The sequence below is a fragment of the Cotesia glomerata genome, linkage group LG4 (genome assembly GCF_020080835.1).
Source record: "Cotesia glomerata isolate CgM1 linkage group LG4, MPM_Cglom_v2.3, whole genome shotgun sequence".
In the NCBI taxonomy this organism is placed as follows: Eukaryota; Metazoa; Arthropoda; class Insecta; order Hymenoptera; family Braconidae; genus Cotesia; species Cotesia glomerata.
The window spans coordinates 27,157,445-27,175,892 of record NC_058161.1 but is presented as its reverse complement, the minus strand read 5'-3'; the positions used below and the strand labels follow the sequence as shown (position 1 = coordinate 27,175,892).

Below are 18,448 nucleotides of genomic sequence, written 5' to 3'. Positions count from 1 at the left end.
TTGTACGGTCTACCCCACAGGTCTTTGTCCACCTCGTTGATGAGCTCTTTTCAGCATTGCCTCTTACTATCCTTGATGGCTTTGTTCAATGATCGACGGGCTTTTTTGTACTCTGTGACCAGCTCCGCAGAATTAGGTCGTCGATGGCGACGCTGGGATATTCTTCTTTTCTTTAGACACTCTTTCCGAAGAACGCTAATGTGGTCGTTCCACCAGTGTACTGCCGGGCGTTGGCTTATGCTGCAATTTCGGACCATACTTGCGTCACAGGCCTGGACAACTCTTTTCATCAGGTCCTTGGTCATTTCTTCTGCGGATCCAGTAGTAATCGGTTCACTATTCAGGGCTATTACCAATGTGCTTGTTTCAAAAGACTTCACTTTCCATCCAATGGTATTGAGTGACTTGATTGGTCTTCTTGTATTCCGGTCATGTGATATTTCCCAGAGAATTGCCTTGTGGTCGCTGGCTGTGTAGATATCCATCACCTTCCAGTCGTATTTCCCACTGATGAGGTTGCTGCTGACGAAAGTGAGATCTACAATAGAGCTTGCTTCTCCTTTAGTATAGGTTGGCGTATCACCACTGTTAAGCTGGACTACATCTAGTGTAGTAAAAGCTTCTAGTAGTGCTTTTCCTCGCGCATTGGTCTACTTGCTGCCTCAGTCAACTGCCCAGGAGTTGAAGTCACCGGCAATCGCGACTGGATAATGCTGCTTGGCGTCCTCGGTCAGTTTGTCCAAGAATTCAGTGAATTCAACAATGGATAGGCTAGGTGGTGCATAACAGCTGTAGAAACGGATGCCGTTAACTGTTGCTGCTACAAAGCCGGCATTATCATTGTTAACTATCCTCTGGAAGGGATACTTACCACAGGACCAGATGACAGCCTTGGCGGTGCTGTCAGATTCCCAAGGCTGGGTATTCAGGTGTCTGTATGGCTCTGCTATCATTACTAAGTCTAACTCTAGTTCTCTTGCTGTTTGCATAAGCAGATCATGTGCAGCTTCACAATGGTTTAGATTTAGCTGCAATATCTTGATGTCTGTTTGTTTGTTATCTTCTAGAGAGCCTCTTTAAATACTGGGCACCTGGATGCGCCGGCATGATGGGCCGCGTTCTCCGCACTTTGGTCCGCGCATAATACACATTTCGCTGGGTTTTTGCATTCAGCAATCTTGTGTCCCTCTTGTCCGCACCTAATACATAGCTTAGACCGATCCACATTGCTCTTGCACTGGGATCCATAGTGTTCAAAGTGCCAGCACTTGAAACATTGGATTGGTCTCCTCGTAGTTCTGATTCGGCAGTTGGCCCAGCTGATCCGGACTTTACCACTTTCTGCCAATATCTTCCGCGCTGCAGCTGCTGCTAGTATCACAACAGCTGTCTGAGTACCTCTGTAGGTCTTACGAATCTTAATTGTCCCTAGTGGTATCTCGCAGGTTTCTCCGATTACAGTTCGCAAGGCGGCCTGAATATCCTCCTTGGTTGTGGTATCGTCAAGATCTCGGATTTCGACGTCTTCCTGTGGTCCTTTGCAGATTACCTTCGCGTCTTCTTGGAGGATACCCGCGATGGTCTTCCTCGAAAGCGTAATCAGCAAGCTCCCGGTCCTAGTTCTTTGGATCTTATCCACTGTAGTACGGACCTGTTCGTCAGGGACGTCCTGCTTTATTCGCTTCAGAATCTCAGCATACTTTGCCGTCTCTGCTGGGCGGATGATCAGTGCGTCCGGCCTGATCCGTTTGCGCGGTTTTTTCTGCTTAGGCTCTGGCCTGGGCTCCTTCGGCGGTTGCTTCTGGAGCTTTTCTTTTGCTTGCTCTCTCTTGGACTTCCTTGACTGGACTTTTTGCCACTCATTCACCTCCTTTTTTTCGCCGTTCTGTGTTACCGCGTTTTTCGGAGGACTTGGTTTAAGGTCCTTCTTCTTCTTAGTGCGGCTGGTCATTGAGTCTGGGGAATTTCGCTCCTTCCTTTTCCCAGGCCTGATATCAGTTCCAGTTTCCTCACCGTCTTCGACAACTGTTTCGACGTCACCCTCGCCACCTGTGTCCATCTCTTCGACAAACGTGTCGGCTTTTGCAGGTGAAACCGCTGTCGCACTCGTCTTCATCACGACATTACCGTATTGCTGTTGGATGTTCTGCCACTCTTTGTCCAGTTTCTTGAACCTTCTCAGGGCACTGCAGATGTTCGTCGACTTCGACTTGATCTCCTTGTGGACATTTTGCTTGGTTTGGAGAAAGTCCTGCAGTCCACTGACTAGCTTCTTCAGATGTACCAGAGCATCTGTACTCTTCATGTTTGCACTAAGTAGCAGTGCGTCTTGCTGGGCATGAGACCCGTTTTCACTCTTGTTTGTTTCCTGTGAATTACTCATACTTTTTGATTTACCAGCGCATCGTACGGAGTGGAGCGGGTTGCCATAACTAGGAACGGGTGTACCCTCGGAGATAGTACTCCTACTCCAGTTCCCTGAGGCCTAGCCGACACTTAGCCAGTCCCGGAATACACGGACGGACTAGACTCGCTTGGAGCGGTGAAGATTCCGATCTCTAACACTCACTGCGTACTTCCTGATCAAGGCCCGAAGTGGCTGGCTCCTGATCCACTGCTGCACCTTATACCTTGGCAGAGCAAGCTCACATCAGCCGTGGCCTGCATCGTCGGAAACTACGATACAGGTTCCGGTCACTCCCAGTGGGTCACAGCAGAGAACGATCGTCTTGCTAGGTCAGTTAGTGTGACCAATCCATTACAGGGGAGTTTTGTCCACAAGAGCTTATTTTGGTTGGTTATTTTGCTTGGCTCCTACCCGCTGTACCTCATCAACTAAGAGATTAAGTGTCATCCAAGGACAGCGAGCATCCTCCCATCCGCTCGGGGAGACGCGTCCGGTAGCAGTTTCTCCTCAGCCCCAAATGTGTGTGTATGTGTGTGTGTGTGTGTGTGTGTGTGTGTGTGTGTGTGTGTGTGTGTGTGTGTGTGTGTGTGTGTGTGTGTGTATTAGGGTGTGTCAATTTTAGGCGACTTTTTTTTTCAACGAAAAAACAGGCTGAGAACTTGCATGAAGGTGAGAACAGAAGCCTGTTCAAAGCGGAGCTCTTAATATTAATATTTAGAGGTGTCTGTCCCTAATTTTTCATTTCCCATTTAAATAACATAGGAAAAAAAATTATTTTTTTTGTTTTTTGTTCTAGCTTGGCATACGCACCTCATATAAATAAATCCATAGCATATTATTGTAGAGAATTCAACGTTCTACAAGAAAGGTCTCTTACACTTTTATCATAAAGACAGCCGTTTTAAAGTTATTCAGACGTAAACTTCTAAATGTATAAAATTTTGATTATTCAAGTATTAAACTGATACAAATTAATTTATTACTGTCTTAAAAATTATTTTCATATGTAAAATTGGTTTGTGACATTCAACGTTGGATTGTCATCTACTCCGGTTTCACAACGCGACCTTTCTAAGCGGAAGTGGAATGCCAGAAGGCTTGATCCAGAGGCATTGCGAGCTTCACTTGCACGAAGCTGGTCTATCCTTCAGAACAACCCGACTCCGGATACCTGCAGTGAGACGGAAAAGGCAGTGCTAAATATGATGAAGGAGATTGCTGCCGCGTGTGACGCCTCTATGCCACGGCTGAAAAATAGGAGTTTCCACAGGCCGGCGTACTGGTGGTCAACAGACGTAGCAGAACTTCGCAAAAGATGTCATAAGCTACGTCGCCGCGCAATGAGAGCCGCGAAACGCTCCCCAAGCAAGGACTTGTATTCAAAAGAGTACAAGCAGGCCAAAAAGACGGTAAACCGAGCCATTAAAACAAGAAAACCCACACTGAAAAAATGTATATGCGCATATATGCTGACAAAAATACATATACGTCAAACATATAAAATATATACGCCACATACTTTTTTTTTGCCCCCGTATATGCCGCATTTTTTTCAGTATGGGAAGCTATATTGTGGAAACAGATCTGTAATGATCTCGACAAGGACATCTGGGGCAAAGCCTACCAAATTGTCACCAAACGACTTGGAAAGGCTTCACTAGAAGCGCCGAAGTCTCCTGTCTTAATGGACAGCATTGTAGCGGAGTTTTTCCCCAAACGACCGCCGCGGGAGAAGAAACACTACGCTAAAAACTGCGAAGGAACACCCTTCACAACTAAGGAACTACAAGACGCGGCCAAGTCACTCAAAACAGGAAAGGCACCTGGACCTGATGGCATCCCGGCAGCGGTGATCAAGATTGTAGCCCTGGAATACCCAGACATACTCCTGAACACCTACAACGCATGCTTGGCAACTGGCATGTTTCCCGCGGCCTGGAAGCGGCAGAGATTGGTTCTCTTAGACAAAGGAAAGGGAACCCTCGTAGCACCTTCGTCGTTTAGACCACTCTGTATGCTAGACATTGCTGGAAAACTGCTCGAGAAGCTCATACAAGGGAGACTTCGCAACGACATCGACCGTGCTGGAGGTTTTGCCACCAACCAGCATGGCTTCCGGAAAGGTCGTTCGACAGTCGGAGCGATCGAGAAAGTTATAAAGACAGCAACACAAGCATGGTCTGGTAGCCTCAAAGCTCGTAAAGTATGTCTCCTCCTCACGCTAGATGTCAAAAACGCATTTAACAGCGCAAATTGGAGAGACATTTTAGATGCTCTGGAGCACAAGTTTGACGCGGAGCCAGAGAATCTGGCACTAGTTGACAACTACCTAGACGAAAGAAAGCTAATAGCGGAAACTGCGGAAGGCCCACAAGAATACGCCATAACGGCTTGCGTACCGCAAGGATTAATAATCGGGCCCGATCTATGGAATGCGGACTACGACGAGCTTCTTGAAATCTCGTTACCAAAGCAAGTAGAGCTAACGGGCTTTGCAGACGACGTTGCGGCCACGATAGTAGTAGACAGCGTAGAAGAGGCCGAATTACTGGTTCGGGAAACGATTGACGCCGACGAGACCTGGCTTGATAAACACCACCTGAAACTCGCCAAGCATAAAACCGAGATGGTTGTTCTGACACGTCAAAAATGACTCCCAAAACCATTCACTGTAGACATGGAAGGAACAACACTGACGTCAACAAGGGCCCTGCGCTATCTAGGGGTAATAATAGACGAGAAACTATCTTTCCGCGAACACCTTGACAGTGCATGCAAGAAAGCCAGCAAGACGGTGTCTAGCCTAGCAAGAATCATGACCAGCACTATGGGGCCAAGAACCAAAAAGAGAAGAGTTCTTCTAGAAGTAGTCCACTCGGTACTGCTTTATGGAGCAGAAATATGGACGAAAAATAGCGGCAGTGCAGCAGCGAGGCGCTCTCAGGGTTGCCTGCGCCTATCGAACGGTTTTCGAGGCGGCTATATTGGTCATTGCGGGAGCCGCACCCATCGATCTACTCGCGTTTGAGAGAGCGAAACTCTATGACGCTAAAAACAGTGACGAAAACATGAAGGACGCAAGAACGAGGATAAAGGCGGAAACGCAACAAGAGTGGCAGGACCGATGGACATCGGGGGAGACGGGCAGATGGACGGCACGCCTGATCCCAAACATCAACGTCTGGCTTTCTCGGGAATACGGAGAAACGGACTTTTTCTTGACTCATATATTGACGGGACATGGGCAGTTCAATGCCTATCTTTTTAAGATGGGACTGCACAGCACACCAACGTGCAAATACTGCCCAGACAAAATTGACAACGTCGAGCACACGTTCTTTGAGTGTGACCGGTGGAAGGACTACAAAAGCAGTACTGATGAAACTATTGGCACCACGCTCTCCCCTGAGAGCTTAGTAACCTGCATGATCAAAAAAGAAGATAACTGGTCAGCTGTCGCAGCCTATGCCTCCTCTATAAAAAAAAAAAAAAAAAAAAAAAAAAATAGTGACAACATCGCGGGGGTAGTCAGGGAAGCTTCCTATGACCTTAAAACGTCGAGATCTGATGAAAACTCGATTTTTGCAAAACGGGGTGAAAACAATAACTTCCCGATTTTTTTAAATCTTCGATTTTCTTAGCAGGAAGTTAAAAAGGATTTTTTTTCCTATGTTATTTAAATGGGAAATGAAAAATTAGGGACAGACACCTCTAAATATTAATATTAAGAGCTTCTCTTTGAACAGGCTTCTGTTCTCACTTTCATACAAGTTTTCAGCCTGTTTTTTCGTTGAAAAAAAAAAGTCGCCTAAAATTGACACACCCTAGTATGTATGTATGTAAACCTTTTATAACTTTTGAACGGCTTGACCGATTTGATCGCGGTTGGTGCCATTTGAAAGGGTTCAACTAAACTTAGATTTTGAATACAAGTTGGACCGATTCGGACCGATAGATTTTGAGAAATCTTAAAAAAACTGCGAAAAAAAATTTTTTAAGTGTGGTTTTTTTTTAATAACGTTCAAACGGCTTGACCGATCAATTCCAAAAACTAATCAGCTCTCAACATCGAAAAACCACGTCGATCGCCACCAAGCCGGTTAAAATCGGTTGATTCGTTCGTGAGTAATCGTTGACGAAAGAAATCGAAAAAAAGCGTTTTCCTAATTTTTTTTTTTAATTTCTAACTAGCATGATCACTTAATAAACAAATTCTATGACTTTGAAAAAAATTTTTCCATTTTTAATAATTATTCTTAAATATCAAATTCAATATCAGTAAACAACGATTAATGATTCTTAATTGTATGGAAATAAAATTGAATATTTAAAATTATAATGCGTAAATGAATGTAGAATAATCTATTGCTATCATAGGAAGAAATTAGAAAATTCAGTAACGTCTTCTACACCAAGTACAGTATACTGCACATAAGTCAAAACACATATAGTTATTATAATCAAAATAACAAGCAGAAAATATTGCAACACTAAACTAATAATTAAAGCAGCCGTGCAGAAATAATTTATTTTTTTGATCTTATCAACAATTTTTATACGTTTCATATGATCAACTTCGTATTTATACAAGTCTTGTTGTGAGTACAATCGTAAATTTATAAAATCATAATCATCGATATTCAAGTCAATATTTTCAAGTTTAATTTCTTCACCACGATCAATAACAGAACCTTGTGAATTAACACGCAAATGAAGAAAATACTCAGCTTCATATATAATAGAATTTACTTGAAAAACACTGAATTCCTTTTGTGTCAATAGATAATTTGCCAAGAAGTCGAATGTTACCGCTGGCTTCGCCAAACCAGTTTCTTGTTGAAATCTCTGTTCAGCCGCATACAGTTGATCGTCAAGAAAATCATCTGGATATTTATTATTCAATTTTAATGGATCCACGAAAGTTAATAGCAAATCATAGACCGCCAAAACATTCAATAGAATTCCGACAATACTTAGTGCTGATGCCAGTAATTTAAGTAAAGCGATCGCTGCTTTGGATGCTATTTTGATGATGATAGCTTTAGCTACTCTGGACATTCCTTGTTCCAAAGCCATTGTAAAAATCTTCTTGGCTGTAAATTTAGTGGCGAAATTTACAGTCAATTTTGTAGCTAGTTTTTTTAATGACGATTTAACTAACAACAAAGCTCCATCATATCCTAAACTTAAAACCAAATCTCTCCAAAATTCTAGATGTGTTAATTGAGTTATCAAACCCTTGATAAATTCAAGAATCTGAGATGAATCGGAAGATGATCTTTTAGCTCGAGAGCCGTCGTTTGAGTATGTTTTTGCATTTTTTTCCAAACGCTGGCGTTTATCTGCATCCAAACCTATTTCTGGTTTCGGTTTATGCAAATTATCCATGACCCGCGAAATACTCTTGATGAATGATTTTTCGGGTTGGATATCAGGATTTTGCGGTATTTTAGCTGATAGATTAGCGAGTTTTGTCTGAGGAGTTTCAAAAGTACGGTCAATATTCTGTAACCATTTATTTAAGAAATATTCGGAGTTCTCTCCAACCTCATCAAACTTCATGTTGTTTCCCGGTAGGGTTGAACCAGTCCAAACGTACTGATGTAATGCTTGACATGCTTTTATAATATACTCACCCAGTATAATATTCCCGATATACTTTTTAGACCAATGGACGTAGCAAACTTTTTTATCTTCATCGAATTCGTCAAAGAACGAATCACAGTATGTTTTGTTATAATGATATCTAATGCCGCTATATGAGTAACGATGCTCATGATCACTTCTGTTAAATCCACATGGAATATCGGTGATGCGAGTTTCCGGTTTAGGTGCACGAGTATTTGGAAATTCCATAAATGCCTTTATTGATCCATCAATAAGAATGCACTCGTCTTTGTGATATGTCGTGGTCAATTGAATGTTCTGACCAGTTTGATCGTTTTTTGGGAACAAATTGAAGCATGATGCTTGGCATGATATATCTGTCTTTCCATCATCACCCACTGGGTATCTTTGCGGTTTTGATGTCTGTGTGCAGGGTCCTGAATTCGTCTGTGGATTACACGATATTAAGTCACATAATGTTTTTCCTACCTTCGAAGTCACTACTATTGGGTAATGGGGACTATCGTTTAATTCTTCGGGAAAATAAAAATCCTTTATTGTTGCACGCCGAATGTCATAGGTTAAGTGTGATATGATATGAGGATATTTTTTGTATAATAGTTCTATCATATCAAAGGTAATCCAGTTTTTTACATATTTACTGGCATTCATTTTATCCAGGACTGTAATACTCATGATTGTTATTTTTACTTTATTTAGTAATGACTATTAATTACTTAAAATTTCGATCAATTCTTTTATCTAATAAATAACAAAAGAAAAAAAAATTAATTAAACTACGAATACGTGATTTATCTATGAGATATGAATCATTTTTTCTATCTAATATTCTTTATAAAAATCTTTTACAAGGCTTGCGCAATAAAACTGCTTTCACGTTCGATAGTTTTTACACTGAGAAAAAAATGCACATTTAGCTGAATTATAACGTCACAAGTATAAAAATATAGATTCCTGAACTTTTATTTTGGAGTTACTCGAATTTTGCATTAGTTGAAGTAATTGATAAATAGTTATATAGACGATATTTTAATAAATATTTTTCTGTATCGTGCTAAACAGAAAGTTATTAGGTAACTGAAAAGTTGTCACGGGAGATGTCTCAAATAGATTTACTAGAAGAGCCCTTAGTGTGTAACCAAAAGATCTGGGTTCGATTCCCGAGCCGGGCTATCTGAAACATTTTTTCTGTTTTCTGAATTATATTGAATCAAGATGACTACTAAACCAATATTTAACTAAAAATAGTTTAAGTACCCTGTTGAAATAATCCCATAGATTCTAATAAAAAATAACTTTATTGGGGTCTAACGTGCTTTTGTCACTGCAAATCCATATACATATCTATACAAATTTTCAAAGGAAAAAAACGAAAAGTTTAATGGAATTTATATGTCTCGAGAATTTCTATCTGGATTTTAATGGAATTTGTATGCCTAGAGAATTTCTTTCTTGATTTACCAAGATGTACTAGAGCAAGTGGGTTCTATTAGAAAATCCAATAATATAGCGTAATGATAAAAAGTGTTTTCTGGTGGAGTGTTCTGTTTTATGATAACTTTAGTTTATCCCGAGTAGATTTTTATGCCAAATCTATCGTTATACGACCGGATATACCTAGGTGTAGTTGTGGGCCTCTATATGAAAAACCAGTATTATATTACAATCACTTTTATGTATTTACATTTGTAAAATACAATTAAGAATGTCTTATAACTAAATGGTATCAAATGGATTATTTAGATTGAATTTTTATTTCAAGTCCAATGTTATGTATCTGGATATACTCAGATGTAGCTATAGGCCTGTATAGGAATATCCGAAGTAAAAATAATAGTATTTTAATGTATTTTTATTTGTAAATAACAATTAGAACTTCCTTGAAGCTATATGAGATCGAATAGACTATCCATACCAAATTTTTATTCCAGGTTTAATGTTACATATTTGGATACATCCAGGTGTAGCTGTGGGCCTCTACAAGAACATTCCATACAGTAATACAGATAATTCTATATATTTTTATCTGCAAATAACTATTGACAGGACTTCAGAGCTGTATAAGAAATGGATAAATTCTTTTTCTTTTAAGGCTAATTTCTCTTGAAGGACAGATTGGATAAATAGATATTCTTGCTACAGAAAAATTTATATCTACAGGTTTTAGGAAGTCTAAATTTAATTATATTTTTTAAATTTTGTTAATTATCATTCGCCAGTAACAAAACAAACATTTTTTATTGAAACCTAATGGATTCTAATGTTATAAGTGGCATTCCGTACAAAAGATCTTAGAATTCCATAACAAATTTACGAATTTAATTCTACTGTATAAACTACGTCTAATTTTGAAACAATTGTTGATTAAAACGTTATTACTTTCATGAGAAATTTCATGAGACGGGATAAAAATTAAATATGGATAATCATCAATATTACATAATTCTGAGGCACTCTTAAACGTAATTTATAAATAAAAACATCAAAATTATTTCTATTTTAAAACTGGATTCTCCGATAAAAACTAACTTTTACTGTAGAATTTCACTATGGATATTCTGCTTGATTCTATTAAATTTTAAAGTATTTTCCAATAGTTACTTACAAATAAAAATCTTAAAAATAACTTTTAGTATGGAGCTGGAAAATCCAATAAAAATGTTGTTTTTTAATGTGTTTTTGTCTCTGCAATTCTTAAGGTATTCCAGTGGATTCATTATTTGATTATGTTCGTAACTGCTCATAAAATAACATAGACCAAAATGTCGTGTTATTGGTGTTGGCAGATAAATTATTTATTTCCAGTTTATATGGAATTACATAAAAATTCTGATATTTTCAGAGTGGCTATTACATGTAGAATACATAATTTTTTCCGATTGAGGAATTGTCATTAAAAATCATTAAAAAAATTTTCTGTTTCGCATTCGGAAATCCACATAGGTTTTTATGTCCATATAAACTTACGAAAAGAACAGATACAAACCTACGTGTAAGGTGCAGATAAGATCCATACAAATACAAATAACATTATAATCCGATTAATTCCAATAAAGAAACTCCGCTATGATGGACTTACATATAGATTCCAATAGATTCCAAATCTCAATCTATCTGGAAATTTTTTACTCCAGATAGAGAACATATAAGCCATTACAAATTCTATTGTTCTGTATGGGACTGTATTGGATGTTTTCAACAGGGTTAAGCCGATTTTTTCTTTTTGTGGCTTTTAACCATCAAATTTATTTATTTTCCATCTATTTCGAATGAATCAGTCGAAATTTCGCAAAAAATCGAAAAAAAATTTTTTTTTACTAAAGCTATTACCATCAAAATCTAGAGATTCTCCTCCCAGAAAACCCTGAAAAGGCCTAAAATAATGAATTCTTTAAATTTGTCATTTTTTTTCGAGTGATCCATTATGCCTCACGTATCACAGACTGGCCCGAAATATCATAAAAACATCATAAAGGTCATAACTTGACGGAAAATGGAAAAAAAATTTATACCTAATTTATGAGAGGGGCCGTTATGCCAGGGACTGTCGTGTACCACTCTCCCCTGTATGACCCAATTTTTTGTAAAATTTTTCAGTTCAATTAAATTTTTTCTGATTCATTTTACCACAAATTTATCACGATTTAAAAAAAATAGTATATTTCTTACCTAGGGCAGGAAAATAAGAAATGTCTCAAATTACATGTAATTGTTGACCGAGGCGAAGCCGAGGTCGACAAACATGTGATCTGAGGCTTTCTTATTTCCTGCCCGTGGTGAGAATTCTATTTGTCTCCTCGACGGAGGCGGAAAGCGGCATTTTCGTCTAGCGCAGCGAGAGGAAAATTGACGCTTTCCGCCCGAAGGGAAGAAAAAAATTTTTTTTCGTTACAATTTTTTTTTCGAGTGGTCCATTATGCCCCACATATCACATATTGGCCCAAAATATCACAAAAACATTACAGAGGTCGTAACTTGAGGGAAATTAAAATAGTATATTACACATCTAGGGCAGTAAAATAAGAAATATCTCAGATCACATGTAATTGTTGTCCGAGGCGAAGCCGAGGTCGACAAACATGTGATCTGAGGCTTTCTTATTTCCTGCCCGTGGTGAGAATACTATTTTTCTCCTCGACGGAGGCGGAAAGCGGCATTTTCGTCTAGCGCATCGAGAGGAAAATTGACGCTTTCCGCCCGAAGGGAAGAAAAAAATTTTTTTTCGTTACAATTTTTTTTTCGAGTGGTCCATTATGCCCCACATATCACATATTGGCCCAAAATATCACAAAAACATTACAGAGGTCGTAACTTGAGGGAAATTAAAATAGTATACTACACATCTAGGGCAGTAAAATAAGAAATATCTCAGATTACATGTAATTGTTGTCCGAGGCGAAGCCGAGGTCAATAAACATGTGATCTGAGGCTTTCTTACACGGAAAAAATGAAACACGACTGGTTACTGTGCTACACAAGAATGAGCGAAAATATATAAAAAAAGTTCTTAGCACATTACTAGATCATGTGATAATAAGAATGAGTCGTCTTTACATATGACTGAGTATCTTTCAACACAGTAACCATTCCTATGTTGCACATTACACTGAAAACACGAGTGATTCTCATGTTCACAGTCGCTGTTAGCTTTTAGGACAATAGAGATTCCCGTGAGCAAAAGAACTCTTACTATATAAAATAAGTATGAGTACTGCGCAAGCGTACGAACGAGTCACCTGACAAACGTTTCTCATTCTCGTGCAGCACAGTAATCATTCCTGTGCTAAATGAGAACTGTCCCTGTGGATCACATTGTAATAGTAGTAAAAAAACGAAACTTATTTCATTTGTAAATATTTGTAATATTAACTCATATTTTTATCATTATATTTATTATGATTTACAAATAGAAATCATAATATAATAAAATTAATTTATTTTTTTAAATAATAATAATTCTTTAATTTCTTAAAAATATATTACGATATAATACGCGGTTGTATGTTTCTGAATTGTCATCAGTGACTCAAAAAAAAAACAAAATTAATAAAATTTCTTTCGAATTCTGCATATGATCGATTAAATAGACCAGAAAAAAAAGTGTATGAACTTATGTCAATTTTTAAACTGACATTTCAAAAATAGAAATTTCACAGCTATATTATTTACATTTTTAGCAATCGAAAATAACTCCAATTTTTGTGGCAAAAAAAGCTTAAATATTTATCAACGTTCTTAAATTTTATATATATATATATATATATATTTTATGAAATTAATCATTTAAAATTCTAGTATATTTTTATATATACATTTTTCACAATAGTACAATACATTAAGTTAAATTAATAGCAAGAATATAAATAAATAAACAAAAAATAGTTACATATTTAAACGTTTATTAAAGATTATTATTTCTAATATGAAATTTTTACAGAAAGTAAACTTATAGTAGTGAAAAATAGTTATATCCATCGCTTCATTTAGTTGGCTGTAGTCAGTCTATAATACACAGGGACAGTTCTCATTTAGCACAGGAATGATTACTGTGCTGCACGAGAATGAGAAACGTTTGTCAAGTGACTCATTCGTACGCTTGCGCAGTACTCATACTTATTTTATATAGTAAGAGTTCTTTTGCTCACGGGAATCTCTATTGTCCTAAAAGCTAACAGCGACTGTGAACATGAGAATCACTCGTGTTTTCAGTGTAATGTGCAACATAGGAATGGTTACTGTGTTGAAAGATACTCAGTCATATGTAAAGACGACTCATTCTTATTATCACATGATCTAGTAATGTGCTAAGAACTTTTTTTATATATTTTCGCTCATTCTTGTGTAGCACAGTAACCAGTCGTGTTTCATTTTTTCCGTGTATTTACTGCCCGTGGTGTGTATACTATTTGTCTCCTCGACGGAGGCGGAAAGCGGCATTTTCGTTTAGCGCAGCGGGAGGAAAATTGACGCTTTCCGTCCAGAGGTGAGAAAAAAAATTTTTCCCTAATTTTTGAGGGGGGCCTTCGTGCCCCAGGTTCCCCTATTAAAATTGCAAAACAAAACTTATCTACTCCTTGGCGGATTCGTGGTCACGATAAAATGATCGTGAAACGACGGTGAATGTACCGTGAATTCAGTGTCGACAAATGATCGTCGAATGACCGTCACTTGACTATCGAACGGCCATCGTTTGACAGTGAACGACGAGTATCATTGTGAAAGTTTTTCACTGTTACTTTATAATTTTTATTCTGTATAGTTATCATACTTCACTCTTCGAAAAACCAAATTTTTACTTGACTTCTCCGATTTTTTATCTGAGTAAAAATCGTAGATCATCGATCGATCGTCTGTCATTTGACAGTCATTCGAAAGCATATAAATTGTCAAAAAACCGTAACTCGGTGGTGGATGCAGAGTAGTCTGTAAATGAAACGAGCGTATAATGTCGGTAAGTCAGGAACAAGTGTTATAGTTTTTTCATAGTCTTAAATGAAAAACCATAATAATTTTTGTTTATGAAAAATATAATAATATTGTTTTTTTTTTTTTTTTTTAACGGGAGATATTTTATTCAACAATTACTTAATTAATAAATTATAATTTATTTTCAACTTAACTTTAAGTATTTTCTGCACGTCTAATATTTTCACCGTAATTCCAAAATTCGAATCCATTATTAAAGATTTGAGTTTTTTTTTTTTTTTAGAGACGAAAACTTTAATTTCAAAATTACGGAAAAATTGATTGTTATCAAGAAAAATTATTATGAGATATTTTTTTTTAACAATTTCTTTTTCAGACCTTTTTTTATACAGTTAATAATTTCACCGTAATTTCGAAATCAAGATTTTCGTAATCATCAAAAATTTGAATAATTTATTACGATTATTATTTTCAAGTCATGGAAAAAATATAAATTTATTTAAGCTATTGTTATCTGTACAATGAATAAAAATAACTTGGTTTTGACACTTTATGAGGTGACTGATTTAATCGTTTCGAATAGTGTCTCAGATAGCCGGACTGGTAAAGTCTCGGGCGCGCAACTAGATGAGTCGGGTTCGAGCCCCGGTCTAGCCCGAGTAAAAACATAAAATAGCTGCAACAGCGTCGTACGGAGTCTAAGTGCCCGCAACAGCGCTGCATCACAGCCGCAACAAATGTGTGATAAAATAAAAAAATTATAATTGCCGCAACACCACCGCAACACAGCTGCACTGTAATAAATATTTAGAAAATACTTCTTAAATCCCGCAACACCGCCGAAACACAGCTGCAACAAATCTGTGACGAAATAATAAAATTGTGATTGCCGCAACACTTCCGCAACATCACCGCAACACGGCTGCACTGTCCCGAGTAAAAATTAAGTTATTATTTTCTACTAAAAAATAATAAATTTCGATCGACCGCCGTAACACCGCCGTAACACCACCGCAACACCGCTGCACTACCTTCGTTTGGTGGTAAACATTGAAATAAAATATTTGTTGATCATTCAAATAGCTAAACTAAATTCTTTTAGTTAACTACGACTAGCAGCGCAGTTGGTAATGTTCGAGACATCGCCGCAATACTGCTGTACCCCAATGCTAAAACATAGCTACAATTTCACAAAAAATGGCATCATAATTAATTTATCACGCAATAATTAATTAATAAATAACTTGAATATAAATTTTAATATAAGATCTATTATGTTTAATCTCCTTTTACTCAAATGCCTAATATTCAAACGAAAAAAAATTTTTAAATCGGGCCAAAGTACTGCGAAATTATTGATTCTTTTTAGTCGTATTATTGAAGTATATTTTTAATTCTGTCCCCTGGGTTGAACAGAAGCAGCATGCCTATCGAAATACCCTGGAAAAGTTTTATATAATGATTAAACTGCGATGGGATTCGAACCTGGGTCGTCTGCATGAAAGTCTCGAACATTACCAACTGCGCTGCAAGTCTTAGTTAACTAAAAGAATTTAGTTTAGCTATTTGAATGATCAACAAATATTTTATTTCAATGTTTACCACCAAACGAAGGTAGTGCAACGGTGTTGCGGTGGTGGTCCAGCGGTGTTGCGGCGGTCGATCGAAATTTATTATTTTTTAGTAGAAAATAATAATTTAATTTTTACTCGGGACAGTGCAGCCGTGTTGCGGTGATGTTGCGGAACTGTTGCGGCAATTACAATTTTATTATTTCGTCACAGATTTGTTGCAGCTGTGTTTCGGCGGTGTTGCGGGATTTAAGAAGTATTTTATAAATATTTATTACAGTGCAGCTGTGTTGCGGTGGTGTTGCGGCAATTATAATTTTTTTATCTTATCACACATTTGTTGCGGCTGTGATGCGGCGCTGTTGCGGGCACTTAGACTCCGTACGACGCTGTTGCACCGCTGTTGCGACTATTTTATGTTTTTACTCGGGTAAAGATTTCGTGTTGCGGCGATTTTGTCTTCCAAACGGCTGTAGTGCAGCGGTGTTGCCGCAGTGGATAAAAATTTTATTTTTTAAAAATCAATTTTTATTTTTAATCGGGAGACTGTCCGAAATATTTTTTTTTTATTTTATTGTACGTGACAGTAGCGTAAAATTATCGTATTTCGACAGTATGTTGAGCGTACAGTGTCGGTCATAACGTCGTAGATTCACTTGCGTATGCACCGTATATATTCGATAAATTTATAGTAGACATCGTTCACAACGGTATCCGATGCTGACTGACAAACCGCTCGGTAAGAACGAACTTTATACGGTGAAACGACCGTGAAACAACCGTCAATCGACCGTGCTTTCACCGTGTCGCCGAAACCGCCGAGGGTTATTTCGATGGTTGACTTTTCTTTTATTTGAATTACTCGCTAGAGTTTGACAGAACTATTCAACATGGAGTAAAATAATCCGTGGTTGTGTTCTCAATCTCTCAATGAACTGTCGTCGCTCCTTTTGCTGTCTTTGATATTTAGAGTAATTGTGGTAGACAATAAGTTCAATTCCAAAAATGACCAAGCTCTACAGCAAAGTAGCCGCAAACACAATTAAATAAAACACCAAGTTATCAAAATCGATCCGTTCATAATTTTCAGCTTCTTTAATTTTCTTCATCTTCTCTATCTTTTTCCATAGGTTTTTCGTTAGCTCTTCATTGTGATGGTAAATTAATCCTGTTTCCACTGGTATCGAACGAACTTTATCAATTTTGTCTTTCAGCACCCAGTTTTTCTTTGTCCAAAACACAAAATATTTCTTGAACGTGATTTCCTTTGATAAATAGAGATTTTTAAGGTCCAAAGCGTAGCCAAATTATTCGGTAGTCAAGTCGATGCAAGCGATGGTCGAATTTTGTTGGGCTTCTGTAGCACATTTGTACAGATCACCAGATGGATGCAAGGATTTTAGGTCCTCTTCGGTCACCCATAATCTTTCATTAATTATGTCTTCTGACAATAACTTATCGTAAAACACGTGGTATTTGTTGTCAAATAAGTCCTTTAGGGTTTCGACATTGCGTCTTGCAGGTTGGGATAAAATGGATGAGATTTGTCCTTGGAATTCGGGCATCACCACGAAAATGAATAAAAATCCGAAGAAATAAATGATCTTCATCGAGAGACGACCCATTGGAGATATTATCCCCATGCTCAGTGACATGCTCATAATGTCCATGATTCCTCTGCTTACGTTAAATTCGTTGTTCATGATTATGATTACTGCAATCAAGAACAAAACCAAGAGTGTGATGAGGATGATCTGAAGATTTATTTGGATTTCGGTGACTACGGTCAAATAATCTGTTTTCTTTGTCAGAATTGAATAGTGCATTTCATGATACTGCATCACAAAATCAGTCAATCTAGAATTTGTATCAGCTAATTGGCTCATGACATTTTTCGCATCATACTGACGATTGAAAAGTTTCTCGTCAAAACCGTATTTCATAATTTTAAAATCGGAATTTATTTCGGAGAGTTGAAGTGATGCTGTTACTTTCATATAATCAGGTAATGACTTCAATCCGGTGTCTGAACTTTTCAACAGATTTCATGTAGTCAATAATATATCTCTGCTTGTACTGTTCGGGTAGGTTTTTTCGATTGATATAGGCTATTAATTTTATTTCATGACCATCTAACTGCTCAGTTTTATCAAAATAAATATTTTTATAGTTGTTATTCAAATCTGAAAATCAATTAACAAAATTAATTATGAAATTAATTAAGTTTATACAACTGATAGATCTTACTCGATTTTTTTTCTATTCAAGGATTACAGTATCATGAAAAAAAATTAACTTGAATCAAGTTAAATTTACTTAAACCCAGAAAAAATTCTGAGGTTAAGAATTTTTCTTCTCAAATCAAGAAGATGAAGTTCTTCAAAATTATTTACTTGATGCAAGTAAGTTTTTTTTC

At 37.4% G+C, this 18,448-nt stretch overlaps 1 protein-coding gene across 1 annotated transcript; it reads right to left on the bottom strand.

Moving 5' to 3' along the window:
• Nucleotides 1–6,632: 6,632 nt before the first annotated feature.
• On the bottom strand, nt 6,633–8,763 carry LOC123262429. The gene has a single exon (XM_044724635.1). It carries the CDS (start codon nt 8,708–8,710, stop codon nt 6,779–6,781), a length of 1,932 nt encoding a protein of 643 aa, XP_044580570.1. The 5' UTR covers nt 8,711–8,763; the 3' UTR covers nt 6,633–6,778.
• Between the last annotated feature and the right edge of the window lie 9,685 nt (nt 8,764–18,448).

What these genes read in the sequence shown, in the direction of transcription:
- LOC123262429 (XM_044724635.1), bottom strand. Translation starts at nt 8,710, where the DNA reads ATGAGTATTACAGTCCTGGATAAAATGAATGCCAGTAAATATGTAAAA.